Source organism: Sturnus vulgaris, chromosome 2, assembly GCF_052056855.1.
Source record: "Sturnus vulgaris isolate bStuVul1 chromosome 2, bStuVul1.hap1, whole genome shotgun sequence".
Classification (NCBI taxonomy): domain Eukaryota; kingdom Metazoa; phylum Chordata; class Aves; order Passeriformes; family Sturnidae; genus Sturnus; species Sturnus vulgaris.
The window spans coordinates 56,492,947-56,509,714 of NC_142244.1; the positions used below are offsets into that span (position 1 = coordinate 56,492,947).

Sequence of the window (16,768 nt, forward strand, 5' to 3'; positions counted from 1 at the left end):
TGAACATCTGTCCTTGAAAATGCAGGTTGTAGGGGAATGAAAAAATTCTCCTCCTACCTTGTTGCACGGTGGTCAGCCATTAAAACTGTAGGTGCTTCTTACTTTTTTCACCACTGCTGCAAACTTTCTGAAGGAAAAGCAGTGTATTATAAAGAATTTGCTTCTGAAATAAACCTCATGCTGGTTAGCTAGTTATCAGAGTAAGCTGAAAGCAGACTTATTATTTATACCTTGTTAATCATGAGATGCTTTCCCCAGTGCATTGCAGTATACTTGCAAGCTGCCAAAGAGCTGGTAGTGTACACTGTCACTCACTGTTCTCTGCATATCCAAAATAATTGGGCTGGACTGAATTACCTATGAATTTACAGTCAATGGTGTTAATATGTATTTTGAAGAATGATATTTCCAAGATGTGTAAATGCTAAGTGGTTTTTTTGGTATATTTCTAGGGGAAGAGAAATAGGAAGTAATTTCTTTACTGTAGAATTAGATAAATTAGATAGAAATTAATTTCTCAACCAATTGTTGACAAAAGTGCTGCAGTTTAGTTAAAAGAATTGGTAAGTCTTCTGGAATTTAATCTTATGACATCTGACTGTTGAGAGTTTACATAAATAAGAGGGGGTTTTCTAGAGGAATACTTGACTTAATACTGGTTTTGAATGCCTTCATATAACTAAGATGATGAGCAGGGTCAGAAGAGTCAATAGTGCTCTTTAAAAATTACTGGCATGGAAATTTTTAGTCAAAAATTTTTGATCTCAGTAATAGGCATTTTTACTGGAATTCTTCCATGATATGTTTTCATTATCTTTCTGCAAACAAGTTGATTCTTTGTGTGTTAGTGATGATCTTTTGTATATGTACAACACTTGTGAAATTATAAAGAGTAAATTGAGGATGAAGACATTTCTAACTCAGGCATGTTTCATAAGGAGCTCAAGCATAGCAACTCCTGTTTCCTTCCTTAAAATTTCATAATGATTCTAAGATCAAACTGTTTAAGGCTTGAACTTTAGATTGGAAAAAATTGAGACAAAGTATAGTTTAGGAAAAAAATAAGTTTTTAAAGATGAGGACATACAGATAAAAGGTGTTGTCAGAGATGAAAATTCTAATACTTGTATTTGAAATTGCACCAGAATATTAACTTAGCCTTGCTTTTGACATTCTAAATGTTTTTTTTATCAGTTGTCAATTTATTTTTTATAATAATTTACAATAGTAGAGTTCAAGTATTTTTATGGTCACTATTCATGAGAAAAATATCTCGTTACAAACCCTGTATTATTTCAGTGCAATGTAATTAGCTTCCTGCTGATGTTTTGCAGTTGTGGTAAAATATTAGTTGGCAGAAAAACATATTGTAACTATTAAGAATTAAATAAGGCTAAATATTCTTAGGAAATTATTTTAATTAAAATTGAGTGTTTTGAGAATCCTTAAGTTCTTTTGAGTAATTGTTTAAATTAAATTATGAAGTAGCTTGGCTTTCATGGAGAGATTGATCTTTGTTTTAATTTGATTTTTGCTTATTTTTTGTAGTAATGGTATGTTATTTGAAAAGAAATCTTTAATCTATTTTTTTCACTAAGGTTTGAGAAAATATTGACCACTACAAATGTAGTGCTGCTACAGTATTGAAACTGGATACCCTTTACCAAATAGACTTCAGATTGTTGAATAATAGTTGTGTTTGAAGTACAAAATCAGTAGATGGTCTTTTATATTTAGTGGATTCTAAAAATGGATTTAAAAGGTCTTTTAAAACCCATTTGTTCTCTCTCCATATTTTTAGAGTAAATCACAAGCATTCATGAGATAGTTTGTCTTCATAAGCAGAACTAGGCTGCAGGTTTAGTTACATTTTTCTTTGTTTCCTGAGGAAGAAAAAGAAGTCCTTGAGATTAGTGAGAGGAGAACAGTACCTACTAAACAAAATCTTACGGTGACTTTTATTCTGTTATTAACCCTAGGTAGAGTGAAATGTGTTGCCTAAGCTTGGAGTTGATTTGTCCATGGAATACTTTGGAATTCTTTTTCAGAAGGCACAGAAAGCTCCTAGAATACTGGCAGTAGATAAAGGAATACCTGATCTGACCTCAAGTTCCTGCTACAGCTAGGCTAGCTGCCTGTCTTGCTGAGATCCTAGAATATCTTGCCTTGTATATGTTTGTCTTAAATGATAAATATAGAAAATTTATCTATTTTTCAGGTATTTGTTTCTGAAGTAGATTTTGCATGCATGTTGAATTTTGATCAGAATGGAACGGGTGCTATTTATATCAGTCTTAATACATAGAGTATTAGTTCTTAACCCAGGGGTCACGATCACAAGATACTATGCAAATACTTTACTTGGACACACAGTAATTAAATCACATGAAATCAGCCCTGGAATAGGGGGAATTGGAAGTACCTTTTGAGGAGATGGTTGCTTCTCTAAACAGCTGCTAGTTTGGCAGAGGACTTCAGCAAGCATTATTCAAGTCCTATGTTATCCATTTTTACTGTTTCTGTATGCGTTCATTGAGTACAGACATGCTAAGTGTCTAGCTTTCCATGGTCTGACTGTAAAAAGGCTCGGAAACCCATTGTGCTGTACCATGCATTACATGACAATAAATACCTCAAGCTTTGTTGTTTTGTTAGTGAATATCAGTGGCTATTTAATGACTGAACAGTTTCTTACATCACTTTAAGTAAAACTGTTTTTTTTTTCCTTAGGGACGAAACCCTTTTTTCCTGGAGCCAGCAATTATTATAACGGTTACTGATGGAAGTAAATTAACTACTACCAGTGGAATACAGGAAGAGGTAAGATCTAATATCTGCTTACAGTGATAAATATTGTTTAAACATTGATACTGTTTACAGTAGGAGTATAAATGGCTCCTCAGAAGAATGCTCATTCATGGCTTAAAGTTGCTTGTCTTGATTTTAATTTCAAGTAATTTTATGCAGTAGCACTACAAAAAACTACATAACTTTTTCCTTACTTCATGTAACAAAGTTGTGGTACAATTGTTGGTCTGTTGAGTAGAATAAGTTCGCTCTTCCTGTCTAGGGAGTTCATGGCTTTTCAAATATGTTAGCAGAAGAAATTGATTTCTATAAAGCATGTGTGTCTTTAATTGGTCTTGATATAATTCTTTTTGTAAAGACCCCAGTTAATGTAGTGATTTCCCAAAGGATGTGGCTGCTAGGGAGTATGTGAAACATGTACTACTCTCACACTGAGTTCTTAAAATTTTTTATAATCAAATCACTAGTCTTTATAATTTGAGATAAGAACTGAAGAAATATATTCCAAGTTAAATCTGTAGAGCCGTTTAAAATTGAGATCTTAACCTGCTGGAGTACCCACTCAGATGACTGGAAAACTTGGAGGTAAAGCAAATGCTGAGGCACTGAACTATTTTAATTTACTGGCCATTTTGAATTCTTCCCTCAAAAAGATGGAAGTTGTTGTAAGAGGTAGGATTAGTCTGGCCAGCTCAGTGCCCATTCCATGCAGTAGTGGAAAAAAACAATCAAAACAAGTTACAACAAATCCCTAAGCTCATTCCCTTTTCAGGGAAAAGGTTAATATCCAAAGGTCCATTTTAAAACTTAAGAGGAGAATTCAAACTTTAGCCTGTGCTGCACCACATTTGACTACAGATTAATGTGTACTTTGCTGTTTATTAGTTACTCAGATTTCTCCTAATAATGTTTTATATTGCATTCTTACAGCACTTACAGAATTTGTCTGTATGGAAAGTGGTATTTGAGTGGTTTTTGTAATATATCTGACTTGAAGAGAGTTGAATGATCACATAATTCTGTGTGGACTCCTAACAAGCATAGCTAGTAACAGAAAGGGAATTCCTGGATCCATGGTAACAAGTAGGTTATCTGTATGAAACCTCACTTCCATCACTTTTTTTACCCAATAAGCTATTTTCAGATTAATTCTGTGATTGAATGTGTGCAGTCCAAAATACTGAGTAGACTAGAATAGTTTGACACTTGAAGAGTCTTCTGCAACATACAGTGCTGCTAGCAGCAGAATACTGTTTTGGATAATGTCTTAGCTGTGTAAGATTCTTCTCCTTCCTTGAGAAGAATCTCTGTTGTCAGCTGACTTGTAAAATCTGGCCCTAACATACTGGAGTGAGGAACACCAAGGTGCTCAGAGGGTGAAACTAATAACCTCTGGGTAGAGGCTGAGAACTGGGTTTGCTCAGTCTTCAGAAGAGATCACTGGGGAGTGCTTTACCACCCTTTGCAACAGCTGAATGGGACAGGGAGGTACCCGGGGCTGAGTTGAGAGGCAACAGCTGCAAGTTGTCCCGTGGGAAATTGTGATTGGATATCAAGAAAATCCTTCAACTCTGTGGGTGATCAAACACTGGGCATGTTGTCCAGTGGTTGTGGAGATGGTAAAAGCTGCACTGGACAAGGCTCTGAGCAGTCAAAAGCCTCTGGACTGTGTAACTGTCATGTGTTCCTTCTAGTGTATGCAGTGCTATGGTTCTATGATACATTTCCTTTCGTCTTTGATACTCAAAATGATTTAGGTAAGAAAGCTGTGTTAGTAGTTAAGCTCTTTCTCTTGCAACAAGAATCAGGACTTTTATAGCCAGCTAGTTCCTTTTCCTTTTAATGTGGGTACAACTTCTTCATCTTAGTCTTCACAAGAATATGTTTTCCTAGAGTCAGGCAGTGATTTGGTCATACATTCACATCTTTAAACTGTTGTAACTTCGGCTGAGAAAAAGGGGTTTTGGGTGACTGCGTTAATCTACTAAATTTAGATTTGGCTCATGAGCAGAGCTGACTGATAAGTGTGTGCTACACCCAGAGTTTGTCATGATCATGTCAAATTGGGCCCAATGTTACAATTTTATGATTATTAAATTACATTCTAGAAATGCAGAATTTGCTCTAATAATAGTGAATTAATGTGGGGTTTTTTTGTTATAAATAAGCGAATGTAAAGGTGTTCCATTCCTCCAGAAAGCAAAGTGAGCACTGTTTTTCCTGTAAGACAAAATGCAAGTTTGAATGCTTTTCCGTATGTGTGTACTGGGTATATGTTTCATACCCAGCAAAGGATGTGATTTTTTTTTTCCCTTTTTTTTGCCATAGGTGCACTGGTAGGAAAATTCTTAACACTATCAAAAAAGAGGAACAAAGCATCAAAGGTTGCCACTGTCTTTCAGGGATGATCTTTTGTTGTTGTCAGCGTGTGTGCTATTGATCAGAATTTTTCTTGATCTACCTTGAGTGTCTTTTACGGTTACCTCTCAGGTACATGCAGAAATGAACTAGAATTAGTACAGGAACACCACCCTGGAGATATGGAAGTTCATTGCTCCTCTTTGCTTCACTAACAAAGCATTTTTAGTCACTTTCAAATGTCTATTCTGTTCTTTGGGTTTGACTTTGGGGAGGCTTTTCAGAGTTGGTGTTGGAAATGATCATATCCCACTGGCTGTGACAAGAATGTTTTTACTTAGCATCGACTGAGGCAGAGTATTTTTAGTTCTTTTAAGACATATATACAAGAGAACCAACAATGCTGGGCTTTGGTGTTTTGTTGGTTTTTTGTTTTTTTTTTTTTTTTTTTTGAAAGCCTGTGAAGCTAGCATGGAACCTGGAGGCAAGTTTTCTCAAAGCTTTGTAATTCAGATGAACATTTGCATTCTTACCAATGAAATCAGTTTATCGCTATGGGAACACTGTCGCTTGCCTTAGTGTGAAGCAGTCAAGAGCATGTTTCAGAACTCTTGCTGAATTCTTCACATGTCCTGTTCCTTTGTGGACTTCAAAATGGGTGTTGCAGATAGAACCTTGCCCTTCAGTGAGTGCTGCTTTGTCCCTCATGGGTGTGGTTTCTCAGACCGAAAACAGAAAGTATTTTGTCTATGCAATTTTCTCTACCTGCACGAGTCAATAACACTTCCACTTCTGTCCTTTCTGGCACGTCTTTTTAATGCACTGAAAAGTGCCAGCATAAATTCTATGTTCTGCATGGCTTGTTGACAAGACTCTTCCCTGAACTCACTAGTTGTGGTCAGAACTTGAGGAGGGATGGGCTCATGCTATTGGCAAACCATCATTAATTAGTTGGTCTCATGTTACGGGTTCCTTACAGAGTGGCTTTTGCTTCTGGCCTGATCCCTCAAATTCAGTCTTAGCCCTTTCTTCATCTGTTATTAAATAAATGTTTAAATGCTTAAGGGATTTCTTATTCCTCTTCATATTATGAAATAGCATATTTTTCCAGCTTTACAACTGCTGAGCTATGTTCCATTGTTGTCCCCTTACATACCCTGTAACTTTAAACTTGCCTGCAAGATTGAAGTGGCATTGTTAGCATGTTGATACCTTCTAATAAATGATGATACAAGCAAAAAGCATGAGCAATGCTGCTTGGTATGAGAGACCTTACAGGAGGAATCTGTGATTTTCATGAGACCATCCCACAGTTGTTTGGCATTGTCAGATTGATCCTTCCCAGACCTGATCACCTTGCCTTGCACTTGTAACAACTGTGACTAGTCACAGCAAGGTTCTGCTGGTTCTGCTTGCCATCAAGAATAATGAGGAACTCTAAATGCTCTATGTTTTTTTATAGTTCCTCCAGTTAAAATTTTTGGTTTCTAAACAAATATTGCAAGAAATATGTGTCAAAAATCATTAAATGTATGTTCCCGTTCTTTCTTGTCCTTATTATTTCTGTTAGCAGCAGTTTTTGGGTTCACAGCACTTGACACTGAGCTCCAGAGCTCCTGATGTGTGATTTCTTGATGTGTAACTATCAGCTCTGTGAGTACTTGGTGATGACTAATGCTGGCTTCGGAATGGCCAAGTATATCATGGTACATATATATATATATATATATATATATATATATATATGACATGGTATGTCAGTTGACCTTGAGGTCTCTGGGATCTCCTTGAGTTATCTCCCATAGAAGAATAGTTTGTCTTTCTATGTGCTATAACTGCATAGGATAGGATGGAAAAAGATGGGAAAACATAATATTGTTGATAACTGTAAGTGGAGTTCCTCAGTCTGTCAAGAGCTGATATACTCAGCTGGGCTTGAATGGTTACCTGTCCTTAGTCCTTTAAGGATAAAAGCCTGCATTTGCTTGGAATGTGAGATGTCTTTTTTTGAGTACCACAAGAACATGCAAGGAAGGTTACTTGCTGGTAGATTGACTTCTCTTTTTGTACCAAAAAAAAAAAAGTTGACTGTAGGCATATATTTGTTTAGTGCTTACTCTTCCAACACCCTTTTATGAGATTTCCCAAGATGAGGCTGGGTGTTACTGCCTGGGTACTCAAGCTTAAGCAATGCTATTGGTGCCCCTTCTAATTGATGAGCCACTGTGTGCAGCCATTGCCAGAAGATCATTATTGTCTTTCTCAGACTGCCCTGCAGAGATTTTTTTCATCCTAGGGTCTCTAGGATCCTCTTTTTTTTTTTTTTTCCCCCTTCCTCCTCAAGAATTTTAGGCTGTGCTGTTTCTTATGATGGCATAAATGTAGGTAGTAACAAGGACTCAGAATAAACAAACTTGCTCACCAATAACCTTGCACTGAAGACATCTTCTAGAACACTCTTATCTTCTACCTTCTCGAAGTTGTGGAATATTTTAGTTATTCTGAAGGCAGGAAGGGTGGCATAAGGCATACACTGATTATGAGCATTATCATTGTGACACTTAGGAATGGTAGGGCTTCTTTGTGCTCCTACAAACAAGTGATGAGACTAAACACTTGGTTTCTAGTATTAAGCTGGGAGGACGCTCATTGTCTGTGTACAGTCACATGTTGAAGACCACAGCTGGTAAATAACCTTCCCTTAATTAGTTCAGTCTTCCTTTATCTTTCATACTGATTGTTGAGAAAGAGGAAAATGTGTGCATGTCTTCATATTAAAATGTGTGGGGAAAGAAATGAAATGCAAGATGTAGAATTCTAGGTTCATCTTGGTTTCTGCTAGGTATGCAGTTGCTATGGTAATACAATACCAGTAACTGGAGGTGACAAGACCAAGTTACTAATGTCTGTGAATGAGGTGGTTTGAATCTATAACTTTGCTAGTCTAAATGTTTTAAAGGATGTTACACTTAACTGGAATTAAATTGTAGGAAGGGAGGTGAGGACATTCGTCTTGATGATAATTGCTTTGCATTTTGTCTTACAGTTTGAAAATATTTTTGATAGTAGTATGTGCATAATGCAATGGTCACCTTCTGGCTACTTTTTGGTATTGGGGTTCTCTCCATATAACCGGCTGAATCAATGAAATATTTTGTGCTTGAGGTAAACTGAACTCAGGATACTGTTGGTGCAAGATCCAATGGGACACTTTATATATATAAATATACATAGTAAAAAAGACGTTTATATGCTACCCGAAGGAAGACAATACTGTTACATAGGTGTGTTTTGCACATCAAGTGTACTCTTTGGAGATATACTATCTTCAGTCACATCTAAGTAGGAAAGCTTGAATGGCATTCCTTAATAGCCCCAAGTGAGGATGGTGGAGTGCTTGCAAGTCAGTCTTCTTATAGTCAGGATTCCAGGCTGTTAGCTAAGAATGTGGCTATTCTTTTAACTTCTTTTAACTGAGTTTCCATTGTCAAGCAGTCTTTATGGCTCTTTGTGTAGGAGGGGAAAGACATGAGTGTCAAGCAGTTATAAACCACTGAGTTCCCTTTGACCAGTTTCCTGTAAAACATGAAACATTTGGAGAAAATAGTTCTGTTCTTATGCCTCCTCTGTGCTTGCAGAAGCAAAAATAAATTCTCGAGGAATCATCAGGTGTGCTGACAAGTCCAAAGTATTCTGATTCTTGGCCACATTTTGATTAGTTTTGTCATGTTTGTTGGTAGTGTTGAGATTATATCAATAAATTGGTTGCTTTTCAAACATCAAGGTACATATCTTTCAGAGTATGAGATGCTGCAATTATGTAAATAGAAACAACTGCAATAATCTGGTTGTGGAAATCAGATTTTAATGCTTTCTAGCTATCTCTTAAAAATAAGCAAACAAAAAACCTTTATTAATGGCTTTCTGTAAATTCTCTAACCACTATGAACTAGAAATGAAGGCAATATATAGTAAGTGCTCGTGTGGAGTTGCATTAAGTTTTGGAACAGACTAGTACTTTCTTGCTAGCATTGAGCTGAGGTTTGAGAATTGGGATTTTTTTGAATGCTCCATAAGAGAAAATGAGGACATGTTGAGTTTACTTCAGCATGTGGGCTTAGACACCTTATATTTGGTGTGCTAATGGAACTGTTTGCACCACTTGAGTCATTGCTCTGGGGATTTTTTTCCCCCTTTTTGTTGCTGCAGTGTTCCAGGTGAAATGAGAATTTTGCTTGTACTGACAGTGGTATTATCAGCCAGGGATGTATCAAATTTTCTGAAACTTGCAATTACTTATTGCAAATCTATCTGTTCGGGGCTTCTGTAGTTAAGTGTTTGGATAAGCTTTCTTTTTCCCACTAATCTGTGTGAAGTATCTGGATGCAGAAAGAGCATCTAGAATCTTCTGAATGCCTTGTGCTGTCCTTTAGAATCTTGTCTTCTTTTGGTTAAGGTATTAAATGGGTGTGGAGAGAGAGAAGTGTGCTTATATAGAGTGATTTGCTATTGCTGTGTAACCTTAATTTTTTATTCGTTTTAAAAGCTGTGTATTCACAGATTTAAATCCCTTTTCAGCTCCATTTACCTCTCAATTCCCCTTTACCTGGAAGTGAGTTGACTAAGGAACCCTTTCGATGGGATCAGAGGTTATTTGCTTTGGTTCTTCGTTTGCCTGGTATTACAGCACCAGAGTCAGAGCAGATGACAGGGGTACCTGTGGATGACTCTGCTATCACACCTATGTGTGAAGTCACAGGAGGTGAGTGCTCTTGTTTCCTTTGATTATTTGTTACTTTCCAAAGTGTAAATTAATTCCGTTTAGTTCAATTAGTTGTGTGATTCTATGTCATGGAATAAGGATTTCTAAGTTCTTACAGTACTTGTAAAAACTCTCAAGACTGTTATAGTGAAACTAAAGACACAGCATTAAAGCTAGAGACAATTAAATGTAGCCTGTCTTGGAGGAGTGAATCTACTTTCTTCAGAAATGCTTTGTAAGAGAACTTTTTTTTCTACTACACCTTGGTATTGTAATTAGAAATTGTAATAATTGAGCCTGTTCTGCAGTACAGTTTTGGTCTATTCCTGTCATACTCAGGTCTAAAAAAGCCGATGTGAAAGAAATGGATTGTTTTAGGCTTTTTCCCTCCAGAGCATGCAGAATGTATTTCAGAATGCATAATAATTCTGCAGAATTGATACTTCTGTTACAGATCATATTATTAATATCTTGGAAATTACATTCCAGATGAAACTTGGGCATTGAGTTTATTACATTTTAAAAGTATGATGGTTCTTCTAAAGCACTAGAGAGGAAACAGGACTTTGAAAACTATTCCAAAAGGATTTGATTCCACTACTTTCTGAATGTATGTAGGCTGTACTGGCAAGTGCTTTGACTGAAATTTGTGGGCAGTTTAAGTATTGATGTCTGTCACAAGGGGGAGCCCATTTTCCATGAATGCAACCAAGAATTTGAGTTAGTCTTTAAGGGTCTAAAATACGAACATTTCCAATAGACACTTGTCAGTGCTTCACTAGGGCTGCCTTGCTGCTTAAAAAAAGTGGGAGTTTTCAGGAGAAGCTTTAAATCGGTGATCCATACATAAATCAATGTGTTTGGTGGTTGAACAATTTTCAATGATCCAAGTTAAAATAGGGGCAGACACACTGAAGAGCATTAACCCTGACTGTTTTGTTCTAGGTCGATCATATTGTGTGTGCTCTCCAAGAATGCTGAATCAATGTCTTGAGTCATTGGTGCAAAAAGTGCAAAGTGGAGTGGTAATAAATTTTGAAAAAGCTGGACCAGATCCCTCACCAATTGATGGTACTTGAAATTTTTTACACTGTTATAGCAAATAACAGGGATGACTATCAATGTAACTTAGTGAACTTAATATTCTAGTTGTCAAGTCAAAAGAGAAACTATTGCAATTTGAAAGACTTAATTACAAAAAGGGCATACCTGTTTATTCTGAAACTCTTCGTAGTGTTTTAAAATATTGGCTATAGCTGCCAGACATCTCTGCATTTAATCAAACTGCTCAGGTAGTCTTAAATGCATTTGTTTGTGTCAGGCATAGTTAAAGGGACTTAAGGGTTTTAAGCAGTTTTCAACCAGCTAGAAATGTAGATAACATGATACAAAAAGACCTGGGCTTATCCTTTTTTCCTCAGTGTGGCAAAGTGGCTATGTTAAGACGTAAAATAGCAAATACACCTGTGTGGCATTAATTTCTCATTCTAAATGTCTTAGCTAGGTCCCTCTCTGGTTATTACTGACAAGTTTGTGAGATTTTTTTAAAATTTTACTTCGCTGCAATAAAGAGTCCCAGCAGTATTAGTCACGTAGATCACTTCTTTAATGCTTGCATTTGAAGGTTCTGTTAATGACAACGGAGGAAAAAATCCTTTACTATGAAGGGCTCCAGATAATTGCCTTTCTGGCCTCTCATCCTGTAAACATGCAATGCTTATTTGGTTCCTCAGTTTGTGTTTTTGCAGACATGCTTACTGACAACTATCTGCTCTTCTTAGAAATAATATTAACTACAGGAAAGGCTTCCCTGGGAGTATAGGTCTTTAACTCTTCACAGAAGTTATTTAATACTGTTCTTGTGCTTTAACACTATTTTGACTCGAAGCTTTTTTGTTCTGTAGATGGGCAGGTGGAGATATCCCGACCCTTTGGACCCCAACCTTGGCACAGCTGTCACAAACTTATCTATGTCAGACCAAATCCTAAAACTGGGGTTCCTATAGGTCATTGGCCTGTTCCTGAATCCTTCTGGCCAGATCAAAATTCTCCAACACTGGTATGTACTGAAGATAAAGTGAAGTGCTTGTGCATGCAGCAATATTCCAGGACTTCCTATTCAAATTTATTCAAGTCTCGATGTATGTATTGCATTGTAGCAAATGTAAAAGCAATGTGACCCAAGGAGTGACACATGCATGCCTATAAATTACTGATGAGCAAATAGCATGGGGTTTTATTTTTAGTAACTTTGAAGCAGTAGGAAACTGCCTGTAACAGATTTTTGACTCAGTACATGCATGTAAGTGTTTGTTTGAACCCTGTTAAATATCAAATGGTGGCACTTGGTAAAAGCCTATTGAATTCTATTGCCTCACAGAAGGTATTAATAAAAGATAGTATGAGCTTGACAATTTGAATTCCTATGGTAGTTCTACTTTCATTCTAGCAAGTGAATATAATTTCATCTGCTGTTGTGCAGTGTAGCCACTCCTTCAATTTAGCCGAACTGAGAAAACCTTGGCTTTTAAATTAAGTTATTAATTAAGAATTAATTTATCTGCTCTTCTTCACAAAAGAATGTATGCCACTGCCTTTTGGTCTGAGAACTAATAATTAGTATAGTATAATGTATTTTTGTTTGTTTAATATTTGAAATCATTAAAGTAGAAATCCTGCAGTTGTGTAGTGGTTACCTACATGTCATGATGATTTTTATTGAATTTTTGTGGGTTTTTTGATATGAAACATGTGCTCACTAACGCTCTTTGAACTTCTCATAAGTTTTATCTCTTAGTTAGAAAACAGATGAAGTCCTTTGAAATACAGGTTGTTGAGGAGTGATTTGAGTATGGAATTTTTGGTCATATTTACAGGGTTGATATTTTTGGCATCTGTGGCCATATTCATTAAAGGATGGGGGGTGTCCTTCTGAATTACAAGCAAGCTAGCATATATGAGTAAAAGTATATTTTCTGTAGTCATTAAAAAAAAACTAAAATGTCATTATGTAGCAGATATTTAAGGGCTGTTCTGTAGGAAGGCTGGTCCTGTGTATTCCTTCTAATCACTGTCAGTAGTGTATCTGCCTCCATTTGCTGTGTAGAGTCTGTACAGTTTGCTACTCCAGATAATCATCAAGATTGATAAAATAGATCTTGCCAAGTGAAGAGTTGTTGAACTAAATCTTCTAAAAGCCTGAAGTTGACTTACTCAAATGGCAAAAAGATGAGATTTTTTTTCTATTGTAATATGTATAGCTCTCATAACTAAAAAGCACTGTCACATACAGCCAAATTCTTGTCAACATCAATTCAAATTGTGCATTGTACCTTCCTCATGCAGTGTTGGGAGGCTAAGCTGCTCATAGTGTTTCCAGACCTGTGTTTCAGTACTGTTCTAAGCATAGTGTAAACACAGTATATCTTGTAATGTTTGTATGTATGTGGCATATCTTGTCTGCTTGAGAGTTCATAGTTAAATACTTGACTCTTCGTGCCTGTTACCTGATCCACAGTGGGGTTGTCTCAAACAGTTCTATCACAAGAACTTAAGTCTACTGTGGCTAATGACACCATCAAGGCTTTCTTAAATGAATATGGAAGTCTGCTAATAATTATGTTGGCAGATTGACATGTAAATGGCTGCTTCAACTGCTCAGAGGTAAAAATAGTTCTGCTATCCAGCAAAGGCTTATTGGGCTTCTCAAGTCTGAGTAGTCCATTTCTTTTGCAGCCTTTTTATTCCTAGTATAACTTTGGTGGCTAGTATAACTTTTGTGGTCATTAACTCCACCACAACTATTTATTAGGCTTATTCTTTGAAGAGACTTGTTCTTCCTCCGTTTGGTTGGGCCTCCTATTTGGTGTCCATTTTGGAGAGCCCACCTTCCTCAGGGTGGAGACACTCAAGGCAAGACCAGCTCTCTTGACAGTTTACTTGTTGGGGTGGCTTATCCTAAAATGAAGAGCCTAGAGCTTAGACATGAAAGAATTGCTTTCAAGGTGAAGATGGTCCAAGAAACCTTGTGTTTCTCTACTTCATCTTGTATATTTGTAAGTTACCTTTTTGTAAATAGGGTAAATGGAAGGAGGCTTCCCAATTGAGCTCTTGCTCAGATTCTAGTGGCCTTGGGAGAAGGCTCAGAGTAAGTACAAGAGCTTGCATTCCTCCTTGCAATGCAAAGTGTACAGCTCCAATTTTTATCACACTGAAAATCAGCTTTTCCTTTTGGCAAAAGAAATTTCAAGTTGTTAACTTACAGTTGAAACTTGAGGCACAAAGTTTTGTGTGATTAATAAAAAGACAAAAAAAATCCAGTCATGGAAATTCTTTGGATTGAAATAACTCTTTTCCTTCAGGCGTAGTTAAAATGTGAGTTTTTAAAGTTTGTTTTTCTTCTGAATTCATGCTGCTCTTGATTTTTATGATTATTTGACTTTTGTAACTGTTAAATTTGCCAAGAAGGAAAAGCTCCTGGCAAAGTCAGCAAATGCAGAATACGGCACCTGCTTCTGTAGGGAATGAAAATGGAATGTTCCCAGAGTAGCATTGATCATGTTTTTTGTCCCTACTAGGACTTACTTCCATTTGTATAGTTTTTGGGTAAATACAAGAAGTCTTAGTGGCATATTGCTCTAGAACTTACTATGTGAAGTAATTGGCATTTATTTAGAAAACAAGATTCTTTCAGAATAAGACACTGATAATATCATAAATTGCCTAGGAGTCAGTAAATGAATCCTCTGTCGTGTAGGTTCCTTAAATACGTGTGTTTTCTAAGAAGCTGTATTGCTGTAGTTGTCATAGCACAAATGGATTTTAATTGTTGTGCAGCCTTGCTAACAGTGCAATACTTTGTTTAGCCACCTCGCACATCTCATCCTGTGGTGAAATTTTCCTGTACGGACTGTGAACCGATGGTCATTGACAAACTGCCTTTTGATAAATATGAATTAGAACCTTCACCACTGACCCAGTTTATCCTGGAAAGAAAATCCCCTCAGACCTGCTGGCAGGCAAGTAGAATGCATGCTGAATTGATGTTTATGGAATGCTGTTTTTCATATATCTTATTCTATAATCAAAATAGGATGCAAAATCATAACACAATACTTGGCATGTAAATCCAATGTAATGTGTTTTATTGTAGGTGTATGTGAGCAATAGTGCAAAATACAGTGAACTTGGCCATCCTTTTGGTTACTTGAAAGCTAGTACAGCGCTGAATTGTGTGAATTTATTTGTAATGCCTTACAACTACCCAGTCCTGCTTCCACTGCTAGGTAAATACCACTTCATACAAATTTTCTTATGTGGTAGGTAATTGAAACATTGATGTCATCTAAATTACTGCAATTAGTGCCAGGATTAATAGCAACTGGAGAAAGGTAGAATCAGTAACTTGTTTTACTTGTCTCCAGTTGTCTGGCCTTCATGACTCAGTGTGTAAGATTTACTCAGTCATCATTTTCAGATGTGTTTTGGTCTCACTTTCATTGTTTTAAGAGCCATTTTTCTTAATCTGTTGTCTCAATGCCAATTCAATTTGGTGTTTTATCATGTTCCATTTTTGACTTCAGTGTTAATCTTGTGTCTGTGTGTTTGGTTTAGTTGTATATATGTTGACTTGTAGATACTAATTTAATCATTGAGGAATTTTCCATTTCTTCAAGAGCTTCTTTTACTAGAATTTTCTTTTAGAAAAATGATACATTGCTATCTAGACATGCCTTTCATTTTGTGCTTTGTCTTTTTTATAACCATTAGATGACTTGTTTAAAGTACACAAGGCAAAGCCTACGTTGAAATGGCGTCAGTCATTTGAAAGCTATTTGAAGACAATGCCTCCTTATTATCTTGGGGTAAGATACTTATATTAAAATTTCTGGTTTGTAATTGTCTTTCCACTGTGGATGTAGTCTCTATTTTAAGTAGAATATGTATTAACTTAAGAGAGAATAGTTAAACTTCATACATAGTCATAGTTTTTTAACTGGAGTTCTGTGGAAGGCCTGAGACCTGGATGCTATGAAATTTTCCTAATTTCATAATACATTGGGACTTGTATATTAATGATATTTTTGTTAACTGATTCTGTATAAATTGAACTATTTTAAAACAACAAAAAATGCTGTCTTGAGAGTCTTTTTGTTGTTTTATTTTTAACTTTCAGAACTTCAGGTACTATTTGAAATGGGTACAGATGGTTGAAATATGTATAAAACTAAATATGACCATTAATATATTCCATGTTTCAGCCTTTGAAGAAAGCTGTGAGAATGATGGGAGCACCAAACCTTATAGCTGACAATGTGGAATATGGACTTAGTTACAGTGTCATTTCATATCTCAAAAAGTTGAGTCAGCAGGTAATGTTGAAGCAAAAGAGCAGTAAAACTTACTCTAATAGCAGGATAATCAGTGGCTTTGTAGGAAAAAGAGAGCAGAAAGATCAAGTTAATACTTTTCCATAAGCTATCAGCAAAAAATAATTTTGGTTTTTTGAATTGAAGGAAAATATAATGTTTAAATACAGACTTTATAAACTGAGCTATATAGAGACAGATACAAGCTGAGGTTTTTTTTCTATTTAAGGAGCATTTTCACTTGTGCAGAGATTAATGTACTTTTATCCAAAAAAACCCATGTTGTCTTTAAAGATGTTTTAGTATTTTTTCAGGAAATAGGAATTTGTGCTCAATGCATCAGGATCAGTGTTGTTTCTTTGGCTTGTGACATGAAGTGGAAAGTGTTCAGTAAATAACTAACAGAATATCAAATAACAATACAGATGTAGAAATTCCAAGTGACTGTTTGAAATTGCTGACCATATTCAGA

General features: G+C 36.2%; 1 protein-coding gene across 6 annotated transcripts in view; it reads left to right on the forward strand.

Annotated features, from left to right (window-relative positions):
• INTS6 (integrator complex subunit 6) overlaps positions 1-16,768 on the forward strand; it is a 38,883-nt gene that overhangs the window by 14,204 nt on the left and 7,911 nt on the right. For all 6 annotated transcript variants that reach the window (XM_088159632.1, XM_088159630.1, XM_014868852.2 and 3 more), the window contains 8 exons: positions 2,731-2,820; positions 9,745-9,928; positions 10,874-10,999; positions 11,833-11,987; positions 14,794-14,946; positions 15,081-15,213; positions 15,698-15,792; positions 16,189-16,299. In XM_088159632.1, coding sequence (XP_088015758.1) covers positions 2,731-2,820; positions 9,745-9,928; positions 10,874-10,999; positions 11,833-11,987; positions 14,794-14,946; positions 15,081-15,213; positions 15,698-15,792; positions 16,189-16,299 — 1,047 coding nt within the window. The remainder of the gene's footprint in view (positions 1-2,730; positions 2,821-9,744; positions 9,929-10,873; positions 11,000-11,832; positions 11,988-14,793; positions 14,947-15,080; positions 15,214-15,697; positions 15,793-16,188; positions 16,300-16,768) is intronic.